Source organism: Erinaceus europaeus, chromosome 12 (genome assembly GCF_950295315.1).
Source record: "Erinaceus europaeus chromosome 12, mEriEur2.1, whole genome shotgun sequence".
Taxonomy (NCBI): Eukaryota; Metazoa; Chordata; class Mammalia; order Eulipotyphla; family Erinaceidae; genus Erinaceus; species Erinaceus europaeus.
This window is the reverse complement of record NC_080173.1, coordinates 24,906,009-24,927,135: the sequence shown is the minus strand read 5'-3', so window position 1 is coordinate 24,927,135 and position 21,127 is coordinate 24,906,009. Positions and strand designations below refer to the sequence as shown.

Here is a 21,127-nt window from a genome sequence, read left to right as displayed (position 1 = left end):
TTATCTATATTCTCCAAATTTTTGTCTTCATTAAGATGAGAGGAGTCTGTCATGATTTCCAAACAACTCAATAAGTCATTGGAGAAGTTCCAAAGGCCGAGTCATCAAAGATGCAAATGACAGGGGCGCTCCTGGGTGCTTGAGAGCAGAACAAAAGGCTCTGAGAAATTATATTATCAGAGTAATTTCATAGTGATGGGGAAAAAAAAAACACCTGCATTCTTTTAATAAGTCCCCTGGAGGCCTAATTCCTCAAGCACTCAAACATGAAGGGCCCACTCTGGGTGTTACATGTACACATAATGAGCCTATTTTTATGAATTGTGAAAGCAATTTCTGCATTACCAAGTAGTTTACCAAACATAAAACTAAATAAGGCTCTCATTAAATGCCTTCCAGTGGTCAGATGTGCTTGGGTCTGTGTTGCACCTTGGGATCAGGACTGGTAAAGCACTGGGGGATACAAGTTCAGATGAAAAAGTGCAAAGACTGGATAATGAACATCTTGTTTATTTTTATGCTTCCTGACAGAAAGCTGGCTGAGGAAGGGATGTGCTGTATAGCCCCACCCCCAATTGAGTCCTCTCTGTTACAAGGAGCAGGCAGTTCTTAGGACTTTCCCTTTCACAGCACTTAACAGAACATTAAAGCTATAAATAAGCTGAATGTATGTGAATTTCACTGCACAACTTCGTATAGTGACTAGATGGTACAGCAGGGAGTGCAATACTAGCATGTTTGAGGCCCTATGTTTAATCCTGGTCACTGCATGTAACAGAGCACTGTTCAGATCTGACAGCATAAAAGACTTTCATACCTGAGGTTTTGAGGTCCCAGTTTCAATCCCCAGCACCACCATAAGCCAGAACTAAGTAGTGTTCTAGTCTTTCTCTCTGTATCTCTCTCATTAAAATAAAATAAATATTTTTAAAACTCCAAATAGCTTCTTGTTGGGTCTTGTGTCTATCTCTGCTATGCTTGAGTCAGTTTTTCACCTTAAAGATACTCCAATAATTTCATTTCCACATACTATGACTTTATAGGAGTTTACCTTCAGTATCTCAGCTTCAAATAAACCAACAAAACCAGGTTCCTTCAGACACTGTGTGCTGTAGGTGGAAGTCAGCGAATCTACAGTCTCCTACAATTCTATTCCCTAAGGTATAGTTTCATATATAGACAATGAGTTCAAACTCTCTAGGTTGAAAAATGTGTAGTTATGGCCCTAAATATCCATTATAGTTTCAAATCAGGCTCCACTTTTTCCTGGAGTAATTACCTAACCTCCCTGGATGTCAATGTCCTTAGATTTCCCAAGTAAAAGATAATATACACAAGTCTGAAGACTGTTGTTAGGATGCCATGAGGTGACACTTGGAAGAAAACAAGCACACAGTAGGTCCTCAGTAATGTCAGCTACTTGAGAGGACCTCTAGACAGGGAGGATTTAGCAGCTGAAAAGATGTCTAACACGTCTAACACAGCTGTTTCCGCCATGGGACAGCTTAGTTCCAATCAGTCCTTCATCTCATTCTTCCAGTCATACAAACTTACTCTCACCAGTGGTCACAATCTGATGGACACAGTGGGAGGACAGTAACATCAATGAGTGAAGCAGGCCAGATGTAAAGCAATAAGGGGTGGTGGGGCGTGTGGCAAAGTCGAACTTACTGGTTCTAAAAATCACAAAGGAATGTAGGTCCAAACTCGCCAGGTATTTTAACTATTTCCAGAGAAAACACCCAATCTGCATTTTCACACAAAATCTTAAGTGTTAGTAATGAATTAAAAAGTTTAACTGGGGGCCAGGTGGTAGTGCACATAGCACGAAGCCCAAGGACCAAAGTAAGGATCCTAGTTTAAGCCCCCAGCTCCAACCTGCAGGGGAGTCGCTTCACAAGTGGCGAAGCAGGTCTGCAGGGGCCTATCTTTCTCCCCCCCCATGTCTCCCCCTCCTCTCTCAATCTCTTTCTGTCCAACAGCAATAACAATAACAACAAGGGCAAAAAAAAAATGGGAACAAATGGCCTCTAAGAGCAGTGGATTCATAGTGCAGGCATCAAGCCCCAGAGATAATCCTGGAGGCAAAAAAAAAAAAAAAAATTAAACCCTGCACAATGTCAACAAAATGTAGGTCAGATCTTAGGAGCTTCTAGAGTGTGATCTTTGAAATAAATACTGTATAAATATCCTTGTTTCTTATCTTGAAGAGAAAGAAAGCTCTTGCAGAAGAGATGCAAATCACAGAAGTAAAAACATGTAGCATGGGATACAGGAAGCCACCAAAAACATATATATATACACATATACATATATATATATATATATTAGATTTGAGAAAAATGAATTAAGTACTGCCTTGGTAATATGTGGTTTTATCTTGGATATGAATTTTCATGGTCCAGTTGGTGAAGACAAGGCACATAATAAAAGGCCCCTTTTGGAATACAGACTCCAGGGGTAAAGTTTAAACGTTGCCTTTGTGCTACAGTTTCAGTTTGCACACCGTTTTCACCAACATTATATGCACACTTCACTTAAGCAAAGAAACTGTGATGGTGTAGAGTCCAATACTATTAAACCGCATTTCACCAATGTGTACATGTCTCCAGGTAAGTTTATGGTGGGTAGTATGAATAGGTTATTCTGTCTCAGTCCTTGCAATCTACACTACCACAAAATGGGGGATTCCACTCTATTTCTTACAAGTGAAGTCCATATGGGTCATGGCCCTTACTTAATAAATACAGAAGTACAGCTTGTAGTGGGAAAGTGACTTCTTTGTCATATAATTTCCAAAGCTGTAAAGCCAGATCCTCGTATTCCATATCCTGTCCTGTTTCCATTAAATGTCACTGCAACCACAATGCATAAGGAACTTGTGACACACCCAAACCAGGCACATTGTACATTATCCATTCAATTCTCACAACCACCTTTTAAGGAGTAGCACTACCCCCCCATTTTTTTTTTCAGGTAAGAAAACTGAAGTTCAGGGGGCTGGCTGGTTGAGCTACACGTTACAATGTGCAAGGACGAGGGTTTAAGCCCCAGTCCCCACCTGCAGGGGGAAAGCTTTACAAGTGGTGAAGCAGTATTGCCAGGTGTCTCTGTCTCTCTTCCTATCACCCCCTTCTCTCTCTCGATTTCTGGATGCAGTCATTTGCCCAATGACCCTCAGTTAAGAGGCAGAACCAAGACAATGAGCTCAGTAAAATATCTTCAAATCCTGTCCCTTTAGCCACTTCTTCTTCTTCTAGCGTTTGCCCTTCTTCCGTAGCCAGTCAACAGTGTCAGGTTGAGCCTGATGTAAAGTTTCGAGACCTCCTTTGAATCTGGAGAGGTGGCAGTCGTTGACTATGTGGGTCAGAGTCTGTCTGTAGCCGCAGGGGCAGTTCGGGTCGTCTCTGGCTCCCCAGCGATGGAACATAGTGGCGCACCGGCCATGGCCTGTTCGATAGTGATTGAGGAGGGCCCAATCTTAACGTGCTAGGTCAAAGCCGGGTTGACACTTGCAGGGGTCTGTGATGAGGTGTTTGTTCTTTACCTCAGCTGACTGCCAACTCTGTTTCCAAGAGTCTGGAACAGAGAAGTTCAGTGTAGGTGTAGGGGACCAGATTGGGTGACAAGACGTCAAGCATTGGACAGGGTGGGCGAAGATATCCGCGTATATTGGCAGGTCCGGTCGAGCGTAGACATGGGAAATGAACTTAGATGATGCCGCATCCCGATGAATATCTGGCGGGGTGATGTTGCTAAGAACTGGCAGCCATGGAACCGGGGTGGAACGGATGGTTCCAGAAATTATCCTCATGGAGGAATATAATTTGGAATCGACCAAGTGGACATGGGGGCTATGGAACCATACTGGGGCACAGTATTCTGCAGTGGAATAGCATAATGCCAGAGATGATGATCGTAGTGTGGAAGCGCTCGCGCCCCATGAGGAGCTGGCCAGTCTTGCAATGATGTTATTCCTCGCGCCCACCTTTGCTGCAGTTTTTATGAGATGTTCGTGAAATGACAGAGTGCGATCGAGAGTAACGCCAAGATAGTCTGGCTGGGCTTCATGCCGGATTCTCGTATCACCAAGCTGCACATTAAGCTCACGAGAGGCCAAGGCATGGTGTAGATGGAAAACAGATGATACCATTTTTGCAGTGCTAGGGATTAGTCGCCATTTTTTACAGTAATCAGATATCAGAGACATGTCTTTCGCCACTTAGTTCTACTGTTTCCACATAGGCCCCTACAATCTTCACCGACATTTTTATGACACTGGCTAGATACACACGTTTCTTCCCAGAGACCACCCTATAGTCCTCCATGGCTCTCCCATTCACAGGGCAGGGAGAATCTCTTAGATCTCCAAGTGCTCAATAATCCTGGAGTCAGTTCCCTCTAGGGACAGTTGCACTCTCCACAGGAAAATCCCTCTGGGGTATTCATTAATCATTAAAGGATAACCTCTGTGCTTTTTTGAACCAAGAGACAATAAGCAACACATTACATTTTCCTTTTATTTATTTTTTAATTTTTTAAAATGGTCTTTATTTATTTATTGGATAGAGACAGCCAGAAATCGAGAGGGAAGGGGTTGATAGAGAGGGAGAGACACAGAGAGATACCTGCAACACTGCTTCACCACTTGTAAAGCTTTCCCCCTGCAGGTGGGGACCAGACTTTCCTCATCCCACCAAACTTAAACCACAGTAGCGTCAGAATGGATGGCAACCTTTCTATAGAATGTGGGTATCACTTTCAGAAATAAAGGCAAATAAAGTATCTCTTGAAAAAGAGATGACAGGCATCTATGTTTTCTCACTATTCATCAAGCACAAATTGTCACTCAGGGTGATTAAACAAGGACTAATTGCCAGGTTGCCATACAAGCTGAGATATCTCAAAGTTCAACCCCCAAAACACACAAATTGTTTTTTTAAATACTGGGGAGGTGGATGTTGGCACCATCTTTTTGAAGGACAGTTTGGCAACAGGTCTTAAATTTTTTAATAGTCATTCCCTCTGTCCTAACAATTCCAAGTATGCCACAGAAATTTAAAACTAAGTAAATATACACAGGCATGTTATAGTATAAGAATGTCATTGTCAGGGCTGGTGATGGCACATCTGGTTGTGTACACATATTACAATGTGTAAGGACCTGGGTTCGAGCCCCCAGTCCCCATCTGTATGGGGAAAGCTTTTCAAGTAGTGAAGTAGTGTTGTAGGTATCCCTCTGTCTCTCTCCTCTCTAGTTCCCCCTCCCCTCTCCATTTCTGGTTGTCTCTACCCTATAAATAAATAAAAGATATGTTTTTAAAAATATTTTAAAAGCTTTAAAAAGAATGCAATTGTCAAATATATATGTGTATATATATATATATATATATACATATATATATATATATATATATATATATATATAATTACATAATAAGGGACAATGGAAACAACACAAATGGTCATAGATTTTTTTTTTTAATTAACTCAATGATAACTTACACACTGAATTTAAAAAGCAAAAAATGGGCTGTCAAGACAATTTACTTGAACATTGTACTTGCTTTTTCATGATCATGACCCAGGTTTAAGTCTAGCACCCAGTGCACTAAAGGAAAATTTAGTGCTATGGTTTCCTTCTCTGTGTGTTCCTCTAACTCTGATTTTTTTTTGCCTACAGGGTTATCACTGGGGCTAGGTCCCTGCACTATGACTCCACTGATCCTGGAGGCCAATTTTCCGATTTTGTTGCCCTTGTTGTTATTATTGTTGGATGGGACAGAGAAAGACTGAGAGAGGAGGGGAAGACAGAAAGGGGAAAGAAAGATACCTGTAGACTGAAGCAACTATCTTGCAGGTGGGAGCCAGGGGCTCGAACAGGGATCCTTCCAGTCCTTGCTCTTCATGCCATGTATGCTTAACCCATTGTGCTACCGCTCAGCCCCCTAACTCTGAAAAAAAGTCAGAATGGAATAGTGAATCATTGCTGACTGTCAAAATAAATGAATAAATAAATAACAGACAAAAAACTGTATTACGTCTTTTTTTTATTGTTGTAGTTATTGCTATTGTTATTGATGTTGTCGTTGTTAGATAGAACAGAGAGAAATGGAGAGAAAAGGGGAAAACAGAGGGGGGGGAGAGAAAGATAGTCACCTACAGACCTGCTTTACCACTTGTGAAGGACACCCCTGCAGGTGGGGAGCCAGGGCTCAAACCGGGATCCTTAACCCCAGTCCTTGAGCTTCGCGTCATGTGTGCTTAACCCACTGTGCTACTGCCCGACTCCCTATTACGTCTTTTTTCCTTTGTATACTAACATGTAAAGAATACCCAGAACTACTCCTAATTGTGAAAAATTAAGTGGAAGAGAGCATATGCAGAATGCATGCTTTTTATAAAATCTTTTTAATAACAATTTGAATCAACCTGAGGGAACAAACACCATGCTATAAACAACACAGATCTCTGGCTGTGTGCTAACCTAGGTCATAAAGACCTCCAATTTTGTAGGTCATAGGGACTGTCTCAATTATTTATGTAATTATGTAATACTGTCACAGTTGAAACTAAAGGGTGTTTAAAAATGTTGTGTAGACTTAAAATTTAAATGCTGTATAAATTTTACCTGTCATAAAATATATAGCCTTGTGACAATAATGCTGTAAACCAATATTCTCTCAATACAGTGATACTATAATTGAAAAATGTTAAAAAAAATAAAAACAGCCAGGAAATAGTTCACTTGGTAGAGCTTATGGCTTACCATGCACAAGACCCCACAGTTGAGCCCTGATACCACATGGCAGCACCACTAACACTGGGGAAGCTCCATAGATGGAACAGTGTGGTGCTTCGATATTTTTCTTTATTTCCCTATCTTTTTCTCCTCTTTCTCCTCTTCTTCTTCCTTCATCTCCTCTTTCCTGCCCTTCTCAAGTTTTTTTTTCTAAAAAAATTAAATAAAAATATATAAATCATTCTTAGGGTCAAGAAATAGCTTGCCAGGCAGGGTATGTGCCTTCCCACACACACAGCCCAGGTCCAAACCCTAACAATCACAGGAGAATACTGCAGCACTACAGGAAGCTCTGGAGTAAAGGTCTTCTTCCCTCCCTCTGTTTCTCTTCCACTCTACATGAAAATGAAAAGCAGCTTCAAAAAAGTTTCTTAGCTAGTACATCATACAAGAACAGGTGGTAGGGTTTATTTTGCCTCACTGGATATAACCTGGAGATAATATGCTGACCTCCTGCACAAAAGTGTTGTTATAGGTTTCCTCCTCTGTGTATGTTTTGTGTGTGCATGCATGTGTATGATTTTTAAAATTTTTATTACAGACGTGTCTTATTTCAAAATAAGAGACAGATATATTGAGATGCACTGATATGCGTCCCCAAGAGAGAAGCCTTGGTAAAATGTCTGTGTGCACTAAACACATTATTAATTACCAGGGACATAAGGTGAGCTGTCCAGAAGCTGGGCAGTGGCACACCTGGTTTAGTGCATGTTACAATGCACAGGGACCCCAGTTCAAGCCCCAGTCCCCACCTGCATAAAGGAGGAGAGGAGGGAAGAAAGTGGTGCTGCAGGTGACTCTATCTTCTCCTTCCCTCAATTTCTCAGTCTTATCCAATAAATAAATATGTTTTTAAAAAGATGAGCTATCCAGAAAGCTTTGTCAATAAATATTTTTCCCTCCACTGAGGATTCCAGGCAGAAGTCTCATTTTCACACATCAAACATCTCCTTGCTCTCTCTTTCCTTAACACATCCATTAACAGACAATGGTAGTTTTCCCTCCCAGGCACACATAATTGGTGAGAAAACATGTTTTAGCCAAATTACAACCTACTAAATGAAACCAGAGTAGTGTGTCACCCCAAATTAGCACTCCAGTCATCAATCAACACAATTGCCAGGGCAACAAAGTCAAGATGCCTTTCAAGGTCCAGTCTTGGCTGGCCCAGTGAGCGCAGCCTCTGGAGCCACTGGACAGTACCAAAGTCTCCCACCTGCAAAGGCAGTGGCTCAAGCTGGCTGCATAATTACAATGACCTCACAAAGCTACCACTGCCCCTGTCTTCTGGCAGTCGTTCATGAAAGGGCAACTCCAGGAGGCTTGTTCTGAAAGTCTTCCTTTTCATGCTCCAATAGAATCTACATTTATCAGCACAACTGAAATATTGAAGGGATTACAGAGAGCTTAGAATCCACTGGCAGTTCATTGATCTGGTCATGCAAGCCTTATCTCCGCATGCCCTCTAGAAATTACTTTGGTCTGTTCTCTGGTTCTGTGGTTGCCTTTGATTTAGCACCATGCACATCTTGCTTAGAGGGGATGGTTCACCTGGCCCTGATTCCAAAGGGTCCACAGGCTCTTTTCTTTTAAAAGGAATAGAAGCCACTTGCACATTCCCCAAACTGTAGAATAGACCAGGAGCCAGCAAACGTTGTCTGTGAACAGTCAGAGCGCAAATTATTTTGACTTTGTGGGTTATACAATCTCTACTACAAGCAACAAATTCTGCCACTGTGACACAAAAACAGTCACAGACAAGAATAGGTGGGCACGGCTTTGTTCAGATAACACTTTTTACGGTCAGTGGAATTTGAATTTCATATCATTTTAACATGTTATGAAATATTCTTTGAATTCTTTTTACAACCATTTAGAAAAAGAAAAGCCATACTTAGCTCATGAACCATCCTAAAAAGGCGAGTGATGGGACTGGGTCACAGGCTCTAGTTTGCTGCACCTCACACATACCCCTTGACAATTACTATGCAAAGTGTGTTCCCTAGACCAGCAATATTAGCATCACCTGGGAGTTTGTTAGAAATGCAGAGTCTTAGGCAACCCCCTTTCAAGCCCATTGAATCACAATCTACATTTGAACAGAACCCCCTGTTAATTCATATGCAAGCCAAGTTTAAAAAGTCCTAGTCCAAGGCTTTCTGGAACACAGAATTCTGAAGTCAGAATTGGAGTATCATTAGCTAGATGGCTACAAAAGCTTAGGAGAGTTGTTTGAATTTTCTGAGACCAGTAGTTTCCTTATTGATTATAATGGGTGAAAGTGGTCACACCACTCTCCAAGGAAGGTGAAGTGGGAGGTGGGAAAGACTTAAAATAGTTGCTACCATTGTCAATGCTTTGAAAATGGTAGTTTATGATACTTAAAATTAATATAGCTCTTCATCGTTTTTAGATATTTTCAGGATTTTAAAGCTCCAATCACTTCAAAGACCTACCTGAAAGGTCATCTAAATATGTGGTGAGGTCCTTGACTACATGCAGAATGTTGGAGACCATAACAAACCCTAGAGGAGGCCACTGCCATCCAGCCAGTTACCTTCATGGGGACAAGGAGGTCCAATGTTGACGCATATTTGGATTTTTCAAGAGAAGGTGGGAAAACCCCTTATTTAATTAACTATGCAGATCAAAGAAAGTCATGTGGAGGACAGATAAGAGCAAAGGGCCTATAGTTTGTGGATTTAGAATCACCACATAGAGGCAGCCAGTCACAAGAAAAGGATTATCTCCTGGGAGCTGGTGAGACTGGAGTAAAAACATGTAAAACATAAAGGTGACCAAAGTAAGCATTTGTCCTTGTTACTGCCAATGTTTTTCTGTTACTACTACTCTTTTTATTCACTAGTGATTACACAGAGAACAAATCTTCACTGGATAAACGGCTATTTTCTCCCCCTGTTCAAACAGGTTGCAAATATTAAGTTGAAACACCCCACCCTGCCCCAGAAAGTTGTCTCAGTGGAGTAAGCACAAGTTATTATTATATGCTAAGTTATTTGTGATGTTGTCATGCACATAAAGACACCTTCCTCCTCCTCTCAATGGAAATGTTCTGTGAAGCATACAGGGGTTTACCAAGGCTGTCCTGGAGGGACACTTCTTTCTGGCCAGGTCACCAGTAGGATGCAGTACCCCTCTTTACTCCCCAGCTGCCCAGATGAAAAAAAAAAAAAAGCCACTTGAACTTACAGTTTAGAATCTTCTGTTCCAAGACTGGAAATTTTGTTTGTATATTTTGAGAATCCTAAAAATCTCCATACTGACCACTCAAGCTGGTGCGACAAATAAGAATGGGGAGAATGGATATCCACTCAAGGAAATCTCCATAAAATCAGACTGACTTCCCCAGGATCTTAAGGATCTTTTCTCACACAGAGAAAGCCCCAGAGTATAGAAAATACTTTGCATCTACCCTATGGGTGTTTTAATTCAGCACCTTGAAATCTTCATTGTGCACTGAAATTGGCCAGGGTTCTTATAAAAGTTCAGATTCTGATTTAGTAAGTCCAAGACAGGGCCTGAAATTTCACATTTCTAGCAAGCCCTCAAGAGATAGACTGATTCCAACCTCAAGTGTGAATCAGCAAGACCCTGCTCCCTTGCTTCATTCATTTAGGTCTCTGTCCAAATGTTACCTCCACAGATCCCTTTCCTGACAGTTATATTTAATTGTAATTACTTGTAGGACAAGGGCAGGAATCCTGTCTGTTTTGTTCAGTACTGTATCCACAGCACCCACAGAGACCTGGCACAAAGCAGGCACTCAAATATTTGTTCTGTAGTGAGAGACCCCAGTTTGACAGCTGAGGGGATAGAAATCCTGGGAGCCTAAGTCATCTGCCCAAGGTCACACAGTTTGTCAAGTCAAGGCAAGACAACCCTCACCCCCAATCCCACCCTAGCAGCTTTGTCTGGACTTTAAAGTCAGAGTTCCCTCCACCACACCCAAGGGGAAAGCAAGGTTTGTTTAAAACACTCTTCCTTTGCAGAAGTTTAGCAAGTTTGTGCTAGAAAAACAATAACACATTTCTCTTCTGCTTCTCTTCTGCTTTTAAAAATGCCTGCTTTGTGGACAATGGACCAGAGGGGGCCTGGGGTGTACACTGAGAGGCTACTTAAGGTCACCAAGGGTGTTAATTTTAAAGGTACCTTTGTCCTTAGGGGTAAGAGAAATTTACTCTCTTAGATCAAACAAAAGGCCTCCTTTCAGACTCTGTGAGGTCAGCCTTTTCTTCCTATGCCTGCACAACCACCCCCCCAACCCCCCATGCGCCATGGCCTCCCTAGTCTGGAGTGGAGAGTAAGTGCACTATGGATTTCACAGTGCCAGGAAGAATAGTCTGCTGTAACCCAGAGATGGTTGTCCCTCTTCTTTGAAAGGTCACCCAAAAGTATGCCCATGGGGGAGATGGAGGGAGCAACTTCCTTTGCAGCCATGGGTGGAAATGCCATAAAACCCCCATTCACAGGGCCAGAGTGGAGCCATTCTGCTGCTGATGAGGAAATTGCTTCAGCATGAAAACCCCTCTCAGCCTAATGAAAGGGTCTCTTTCCAAAAGGAAGGCTCCCCAGTGGGTTAAAGGGGCTACAGCATGCCTTTTTCCCCATCACAAAATCAGCTGAGTGAAAATGCCAGGTTCTCCAAGGCCATAGAAGACTAAAGTGACCTGGACACCAGCTTTCCTGAATGTGCCCATAATGGTTGCTCTAGAGATGTAACTGAGAAGAAATTAAAAGTCCCCAATAAACAAAAGTAGTCAATATTTACTGTGTATCTGGACCTCAGAACTGGCCCATCAGGAACTCTAGCTATCTGTTTCCCCAGTATCTGACCAGCCATGTTCAATATATCATTTGAGCTTTACAATAACAATGTGAAGCAAGAGATGTTAATATTCCCACTTAACGGCTGGGCAAACTAGGTAGATGAACTAGGTAGATGAAGTGACTGGTAGGAGGTCAGAAGTCATGCAGACCAGAAGAAGGGGAGCCAAGTTATAAGTCCACACTATCCCTCATCTCACAAGTTTCTGGTTAGAGCTTCCCAAGTAAAAGAGAAGTGTAAATTACTCTCCTTGTCCTCTGCCTTTCCCAGCCCTGTTAGCTCACAAGGTGGCTCAGGAAGGAATTGATCAGTAATTCTGCCAAACCAGATTTCATTTTCAAAGCAAGGCATCTTTATTTCCTCCCACATAGCACCTACTTTCCCAATTGGGACATACCAGCCCAGAAACACCAGACACACCAATAGGCTCCAATACTGACTGTCTGCCCACTACATATTCATAAGGTTGCCAGCCTCTTCTCTGACACAGAAGTTATTAAACGCTCAGGAGCCATAAGGGCTGCACTCAGTGCCCTGAAACAAAGGCAAACAGTCTGCCAGGTCCATTGGAGGCAGAAACAAAAGCATTTAATGTCTGAAGGACCCGGCTGGAGTTTCCTAATAACTCAGGTGCCCAGCACACATAGCCAACAGGGAGAAAGTAGAGAAGTACACTCTAAGAGATCAAAGCAAGCCTTTCTCACTAGTGTCCAGAAACAACCTTCTTCAAAGGGGCACATGAGTGGTGGGGATGGGGGGGAAGATCCTAATCAAAGAGAGAACTTATTATGGTGTAAAAATTTTTTTTTCCTATCATTGGGTTTGCCTTTTCATGAAAAAGCCAAGAAGGCTTTAGTTCTCCTTCCTACATCACCAAACTGAGAGACTCTGTCTGCACCTCAACATCTCCCAAGCAGAGCCCCAGCAGCCAGATGCACTGGGAGGGCACCCAGAGCCCTTGTCTCTCTAACATAATCATTCCAATCCAAGCTGGAGCTGCTTGGAAGTCAACATTCACGGCACAGTAATAAGAAACATCTGGCCACTGAAGAGAGTTGACACAGCGCAGGCAGGCCGTAGTGGTGGATTTGTGGTTAGGACCCAGTGTTACAGGGGCTGAATTAAAAACACAATTGGAAATGCACCAGCTTGTCCAGGGAATCCTACCCAGGCTACACTCTGGCATCCGGAAACACTGCTATGACTGTCTGGTGGTACCAAGTCACTTGGATACACCGGACACTGGTGCAAAGACCCAGAAATGCCCCAATGGGAACCCCAGCTCTCTGCTTTCCCAGTGTCTGGCCACCACTTCCACCTTCAATATTTGTAGCAGATGTAGCACTGCTCTTAAAGGAACAGTCTTTGCATTCTTTCCATGTGACTTAGAAGCAAGATTTAAGAGGGGAAAAGTGTGTGTGTGTGTGTGTGTGTGTGTGTGTGTGTGTGTGTGTACACACCCCAGTGTTGTGGCTTTAGTAAGCAGATTCAAAGCATCCTACCTCCATTTATGCAAGGCAAATCCGGGGCACTGGTCACCACAGGCATTACATGGCTGGCCTCTCTCTATCCGCCCCAGTCGGGTCAACTTCAAAACAAAAAGACAACATAGGCATGTTTCTACCACCTGGACTCCCTCCAAAGTCCCAGTGGTGCCCCTGTCAGGATAGCTTGCTGCTTCTCCCCACCTCCACTAATTTTACTCAAACATTCCTCTTGAAGTAGAGGCTCGGGGGCGGGGCGCTTGTGGGGGCCCAGGAGTGGTCTCCCGCATCAGCAGGGATCCACTGTCCATGGCTTGGGTACCAAGATATCAAGAAATGGTCATTGCTGGGGCTTTGTCTCCCCCAGACACCTTGATCACGGGTTTCTAAGAAACAAAAGCAAGCCCTTTCAAGTCCTCAGAGTCCCCCAAGATGCGACTGTTGCTCCAGGTTGGTGCTCTCAGGAGATGACAGCATGGGACACCCCAAAAGATAGCCCCAAAGTCAAGTCCTCTGCAAAAGACTGAACGCTGCTGCTTTGGAGCTGGGAAACCCACCCGCCTTATGGAGGGAAGGGGAGTTACCCGGGTGCTCCCCGGCTGTGACATCTAGGGCCACAGTTCTGGGTCTTGCGGGGGGGGGGGGGGGGGAGGGAGAGAGAGAGGTAGAGAGAGAGAGAGACCCACCCAGACTTAACCCCTTCCGGGCCAAGCAGTGGACGCGCCCCCGCCGCTGGGTGGGCTTACCTGGGGCCACAGGTGCGCGGAGGCGGTGGGGCGTAGAGAGCGCGGGCAGGGAAGCACGCCGCGGCTCGGGGGTGCCCGGAGGTCAGCCCGGCTCGGGTGGGGGACACTCACCGAGCGGCTGGAGAGTCTTTTCCGGGAGCTCCGGCTGAACATGGCCGGGCGCCTCCCGCACGCAGCGCTGTCCGTTGGTCCGTCTGCAAGGCCGCGGGGAGAGCGGGTAGTCTGGGCGGGTTCCCTCGGCCCCTGGCCTGGCAGTCTCCGCCTGCACGCCTGCCCGCCGGCCCGCAGCCCCCAGCTGGCTCCCGAGTGCACACCTCCCCTTCGCCCCGCTGGTGCCTTTCGCGCTCCGGCCCGCAGGTCCCTCCCTCTCCCGGCATCCCCACCACCACCCACCTCCCCGCCTCCCGGGGCTCGCCCCGCGGCCCACGGGCTCTTCCAGTCCCTCCCCTGCGACAGCTGTGCCCACTCTCGCCCTCTCCTACCTTCCCGGCCAGTCTGCTGGGGCTAATGGCCTTCCCAGCCTCACCTGGGCACTCCCGTGAAGGTTCTTCCTCACCCTTCTGGCCAAAGTTTGCACCAGGGGCCACTTCAAAGGTCCTGCTACTGTAGTTGGGATCAAGGATGGAGAAAGGAAGAGGGAAGTGGGCTGAGGTTTCTTTCAAGTATAATTTGAATATAGGACAATTCGCTTTTCTTTGCACACAGTTCTGACATTTTTTGACAAGCCTATGCAAACCTGTTACCAAAAAAAAAAGTTCCACCCCCCGCCCCCCAACAACAACCCAGATCAGGCTATTTTCAAAGTTCGTACTATGCATGGGATTTGTTTAATGTTCACTATGTGTTGGTAGATGAGAAGGATGGAATTATGTCCCTGACTGTATAGTCTCAAATAAGTAGATGTTCATTAAGTAACTACTGACTATTGAAGGCAAGCTTTGAACCTCACTTCCCAACTTCCTGTTTTCCCCTACCTCTTACCAAATTGTGATCTTCCCAAATTAAGTGACCTTTCTGTATGTCTTTTACTAATCAATCAATCAACCACAAGAGTCCTTATCTCACAGTATTGAAATAAATGAGTTGGAACATGCACCATTGTTAAACATATTATAAGGGCATACACTAAGCGCTTATTAAAGACTAGCTGTCAAAAAAAAAATTGCACATCTGAAAGGTAAAGTGTCCACTTATCATTGATCTCAGCTCAAATACCACCTCCCCTGAGAGCACTTTTCTGACTCCTTATTGTAACCTCTCTTACACACTTTCATGTATCTTGTAAAATACATTGAAAGGTCCTGTCTACTTATTTGTCCTCACCAAAGCTTATCTTGTTCATCTCTGTAGCTTTAGAATATATAACAGTGTCTGCAGATGGTAGAAACTTAAAACATAAAAAGAAAATACTTTTGTCACTGTTTTTAAAAAATGCAAAATACTTTCATGTCTGAGTTTCTGAGGTCCCAGGTTCCATTCCCAGCACCACTGGAAGCCAGAACTGAACAATGCTCTAGCCTTTAGCTATCTCTCTCATTAAGTAATAAACATTTTTTTTTAAATGAGAGACAAAGATTCCCCCTGGCTCAGCATTTCTCCTGATAAAGACAATGAATTTGGGTGAAGAAAAGGTACTTATCTGTAATAACACCAAGTTAATGGCAACAACAATCTAGTTTCATTTCAAACTATGGTGACTGAACCTAGATAATCACTGTGTATCAGTGTTAACTGAGGTCTGATGCCCAGAGTAAGATTTGGTTTGGGTTCTAGTCCATCAGCAGGATGAGGGAGTGAGAACTTAATCTCAGAAGTAAAAACTCAAAGGCACTAACAAAAACATTCATGCATGGTAATAGGAGATAGTGCACCCAGTAAAGTACACATTTTGTCATGTGTTTGGATCCATATTCAAGCCCCTGCCACCACATGGGAGCACCATGCAAAGGGAAAGCTTCATGAACTGTGGAACAGTGATGTGTGATATTTCTTCCCTCTCTCTTTCTCTGTTTTTCACTTTCTATCTAAAAAATGTAAAAACAATAATCTACCAGGTGCTATGGAATCATGTGTGTACACAGTCCCAACAAGAACCTTGGATATCTATATATTTATATATATAAAAACAAATGATTGTGTGTGTGTGTGTGTGTGTGTGTGTGTGTACACACACACAATTATTTGTTTCTACAACATTTTAGAGAATCAAACAAATGCAAAAGAAGTCCTTGATGAACACAATATCAACATTTCAAATAAAGACAGCATCTCAGGGCCAGATAGTAACACACTCAGTAGAGCACACAGGAACCTGGGTTCAAGCCCCCAGTCCCCACCTGCAGGAGGGAAGCTTCATAAGTGATGAAGCAGTGCTGCAAATGTTTCTCTCTCCTCTTTTTTTTCCACCCTGCCCTTTGTAGTACCTGTTTTTCTTCTTTTTTTTTCAATGTTTTACTATCTTTAGGAAATGACTCTCATAAGCACATTTACACGTTCAATTGTTTTACCTCCCTTGAACAGGTCAGATAAATTTTAATTATGTATTTGTTAGTAAGTGATTTCCTAATTTCTTTTTTAATTAATTAATTAATTTATTTATTTATTCCCTTTTGTTGCCCTTGTTGTTTTCTTGTTGTAGTTATTATTGTTGTCGGATAGGAAAGAGAGAAATGGAGAGAGAAGGGGAAGACAGAGAGGGGGAGAGAAAGATAGACACCTGCAGACTCTTCACTCTTCACTGCTTGTGAAGCGACGCCCCTGTAGGTGGAGAGCCGGCGACTCAAACCAGGATCCTTAGGCTGGTCCTTGCACTTTGCACAACGTGCTCTTAACCCCCTGCGCTACCACCCGACTCCTTTCTCTCTCCTCTTTATCTTTCCCTACCCGCTCAACTTCTCTCTGTCTCTTTCCAAAACAAATAAATTAATTAAAATAAGAATAATAAATAGGGTAGGATCTCTGAGCCAGGTAGTGGTGAACCTGGTAGAGCACACAAATTCCCGTGTGTCAGCACTGAGGTTCAAGCTCCCAGTTCCCACGGGGAAGCTTCACAATCAGTGCACCTGTGCTGGAGGCTGGCGCCACCCCCACCCCCCCAATATTAACAAGCTCCTAGGAACTATAAAATCAGGCATGCATGAGTCCAGTAATAACTCTGTTGGGGAAAAAAAAAAGTCAGGATCCTAGGGTACATCAATACAAGCTTGTCTCACTCACTTCACTATAACCTTGGTCCTAGTAAAAAATGCTCCAAAACTCAGTGATGTAAAAATGTAGACATCATCCAGTTCCCCAGACAACTACCTGGGTCCACCTGCAAATTAGATGTCAGGCACAGGCAAAAACTAGTATGGGCTCCTTGGACTATACCTACTAGCGTTTTCCAAAATAGAGACCCCCAAATATTCATCTGCAATATTCTTGCCTTTAGGTTCATGATTAGCCAACAATTTGTTCTTCTTTATATCTTTTTTAGCCACTAGGTTCTAGATGCTACCATGATGCCAACCTGACTTCCCTGGCCAGATGACCCTACCATGTGTCTTGGAGCCCCACCTCCCCAGATTCCTGCCCCACTAGGGAAAGAGAGGCACAGGCTAGGAGTATGGATCAACCTGCCAATGCCCATGTTCAGTGACGAAGCAATTACAGAAGTCAGACCTTCCACCTTCTGCATCCCATAATGATGCTGGGTCCATGCTCCCAGAGGGATAAAGAATAGGAAAGCTATCAAGGGAGGGGAATGGATATGAAGCTCTGGGGTGGGGTGGTCATTGTGTGGAAATGTACCCCTCTTATCCTATAGTCTTGTCAATATTTCCATTTTATAAATAAAAATTTTAAAAATATAGACACCAGTATATTGTATTTATATGTCACCCCCTGCCCCACTGTCCCTCACCAACAGATGGTGATGCAGAAGGTAAGCTCCATGGTGTATTCATTTCTCTCTCTCTCTCTCTTTTTTTTTTTTTTTGCCTCCAGGGTTATTGCTAGGGCTCAGTGTCTGCACCATAAATCCACTGCTCCTGGAGGCCATTTTTTCCCCCTTTTGTTGCCCTTGTTGTTGTAGCCTTGTTGTGGTTATTACTGTTGCTGTTGATGTCATTCGTTGTTGGATAGGACAGAAAGAAATAGAGAGAGGAGGGGAAGACAGAGAGGGGGAGAGACAGATGCCTGTAAACCTGCTTCACTGCCTGTGAAGTGACTCCCCTGCAGGTGAGGAGCCTGGGGCTTGAAATGGGGTCCTTATGCCGGTCCTTGCGCTTTGTGTCATGTGCACTTAACCTGCTGCGCTACCGCCCGGGTCCCCCTCATTTCTCTCTTTGCCCAGGCCTAGCAGAGAGGCTGGGTTCATTTCACATGCTCAGTAAACGTATATGAAATGACTAAACAGAAGGACCTGGCTTTGCCAGGGTGAGGGTAGAGGATGCTGCTGATCAGAACTGAGGGTTTTAATCTGTATTGAGGCAGAATGCTCACCTGGCCTCTCAACAGGGCAGCTGCACAGCCAGCTCCAGACCATGTGTGTTCTGACATCTGCAGATGCTGGTGAGCTCCAGGGTGCTCATATTGTGGGTCTCACCTGTTTGTGTTTTAATTATAAAACAATTTTAGCGGAGGTCAGGAATATAATCAGAGCATTACAAGTTCTTCTTTCCCCCCACCCTTTCATTTTTGGTGGAATCAGGACCTTGTGATTGTGAAGTTTCATTGTCCTGGGTCACATTTTATCCACTAGATAAGGAGGCTTAGAGAAACAGGATGCATGTGGCTGTGGTACTGAGGCTCAAACCTGAGCTCTGTGTGTGGCCATGTAGGCATCCTACCAAGTGAGCGATCTGTCTGGCCTGCACACAAGTTCTTCACAGAAGAAAGGAACAGATCTTGAAGGAGCAATACCTTTTTGCTAACTCCCTAGAATGAAGGACAAGAGCTGATGTCCAATGCCAAGTTGTGCTTCTGGATTGATATGACACAAAGGAGACTGTGGGAGTCATATTCTTGGGAACACTGAGTTTTCTGGACCTTTGAATTTTGTTGCTTGTTCCAAGCAGACGGTCAAGTGAGTGTAAATGGTCTCTACATGTCTGACCAAATGTCCCAGAACATTCCCTCTGACACCTGCCATAAAATGTACCAACTTGGGAGTCACGTGGCACAAAGTGCAAGGGCTGGCATAAGGATCCTTGTTTGAGCCCCCGGCTCCCCACCTGCAGAGGAGTCACTTCACAGGCCGTGAGGCAGGTCTTCAGGTGTCTTTCTTTCCCCCTCTCTGTCTTCCCCTCCTCTCTCCATTTCTCTCTGTCCTATCCAACAATGATGACATCAGTAACAACAACAATAATAACTACAACAATAAAACAACAAGAACAACAAAAGGGAATAAATAATTTTTTTTTTTAAAAAAGTACCAACTATTAAGCAACCCTTACATCTCCTTGGAACAGAAGCCAGTTTTCCATGGGCTTATTTACACCCAATGCTCACATGTGAGAAGCAATATCTTACTTATCTCAACAGCTACTTCATCTTGCTTAGGAAGATAAAGCTTTATAACCCAGGAAGGAAAAAAAAAACTTGCTCTCAGCAGTATGTGAACAGTAGACAGTTTCATTTTGCTTTATCACTGCATTACTGCATTGGCCCCTCAGAGGCATCTTTGATGTATCTTCTTTCCTCACCTCTCAGGTAATATAGTTGCTAATGAATCCTAGAAGAAGAACTTCTCATACACAAATATTGACATGGGACAATGTCTTGACTACAAAAGGAAGTAGAAGAATAAAACTAGTATAGTCTGAAAATATGCATTGAGAAACTAAAAATCCTACAAAACATTAGAATGGATTGATGATGAATGATATGTTTTTGCATTTAAAATGTATTTTCCATACTAAACATGTTCATTTGAGTATCAATAATGTAAAATTAGCTGAACTGTAAACCATGCTTTCATTGCTTGGGGCTGCCTACTATTGCATTTCAGTGAGGTATAGCAACAAACTGTCTGTTTTGTTCGGCTGAGGACTGTCTTCTGTGTTTTAACTTTTCAATCTTTTCTCATAGAAGTCTCTATATAATTAAATCTAAATTATATAAGTCAAGTGAGGACTTTGGTCTCCTGTTCCTATATTCCTGCAGAAAAAGTTAGGTAGGTGTCTGTCTTTCTCTCCCCCTTTCCCTCTCAATTTCTCAATTTCCCTCTCAATTTCTTGTGATTATTTTACCCTTTATACAACTGTCAGATTTGTTTCTCCTGAGTAACAGAAATGTGCACCTGGGAGGAAGCATGGTGAGATACTGTGTTCTTCTTCCCTATTTTAGAAGTTCTAAATGGGTCAGAGAGATAGCCCAGTTGTTTATGCAACACACTTTCGTGTTTGAGTCTCAGAGGTCCTAGGTTCAGTCCCTAGCACCACCATAAGCCAGAGCAGAGCAATGCTATAGTTAAAAGAAAGAAGGGAAGGAAGAGGGAAAAGGAGAGGGGGGAGGAAGGAAGGAAAGGAAAGAAGGATGGAAGAAAGGAAAGAAGAAAGGGAGGGAGGGAGGGAGGGAGGGAGGGAGGGAGGGAGGAAGGAAGGAAGGAAGGAAGGAAGGAAGGAAGGAAGGAAGGAAGGAAGAAAATCTTCAGGGTCAGCAAGTTATCTCACCTGGGAGGGTACCTGCTTTGTCAAGCTCAAAACCGAGCTTCAAGCCTGCCCACACTGCACTGGAGGAAGCTTCTGTGCTGTGGTGTTGTATTGCCCTCTCTCCCTCCATCTCTCTATCTGAAAAAGTTATCTTGGAATGATGAAACCCTGGCAACAGCCAGAAAAAAAAAAGAAAGGAAGGAAGGAGAAAGAAAGGAAGGAAGGAAGGAAGGAAGGAAGGAAGGAAGGAAGGAAGGTAGGTAGGAAGGGAGGAAGGAAGGAAGGAAACCTGGAGGTAGCTTTAATGGTAGAGTATTCATGACTTTTTCCTTATCTATTTATTCCCCACCAACTTTTTTCTTTTTTAATCAGAGAATCATTTAATTCTTTCTTTCTTTCTTTCATTTTTTTAAAATCTGTTTTGAGAGAGACAGAAAGAAGAAAAGACACCATAGCACTGAAACTTTCTTCAATGCAGTGGGTACCTGGTTCAAATCTGAGTCTCTCTATGGCAAAGCAGCACAGTATCCAAGTGAGCTATTTCACCAACCCTATAACTTAGCTATTTTTTGGATGGTGCTGGGGACAGAAGCTGGGATCTACAACATGTAAGTCCT

The 21,127-nt window shown here is 43.6% G+C and overlaps 1 protein-coding gene across 2 annotated transcripts in view; it reads right to left on the bottom strand.

Annotated features, from left to right (window-relative positions):
* Window positions 1-14,254, bottom strand: part of PRICKLE2 (prickle planar cell polarity protein 2) — a 411,818-nt gene extending 397,564 nt beyond the window's left edge. The window contains exons 1-2 of one of the 2 annotated variants that reach the window (XM_060202967.1): window positions 13,879-14,254; window positions 13,151-13,236 (exon numbers count right to left, since the gene is read on the bottom strand). In XM_060202967.1, the coding sequence (XP_060058950.1) occupies window positions 13,151-13,236; window positions 13,879-14,031 (239 nt within the window). In that variant the 5' untranslated portion in view covers window positions 14,032-14,254. The remainder of the gene's footprint in view (window positions 1-13,150; window positions 13,237-13,878) is intronic. The other variant, XM_060202969.1, reaches the window with a different exon arrangement.
* Between the last annotated feature and the right edge of the window lie 6,873 nt (window positions 14,255-21,127).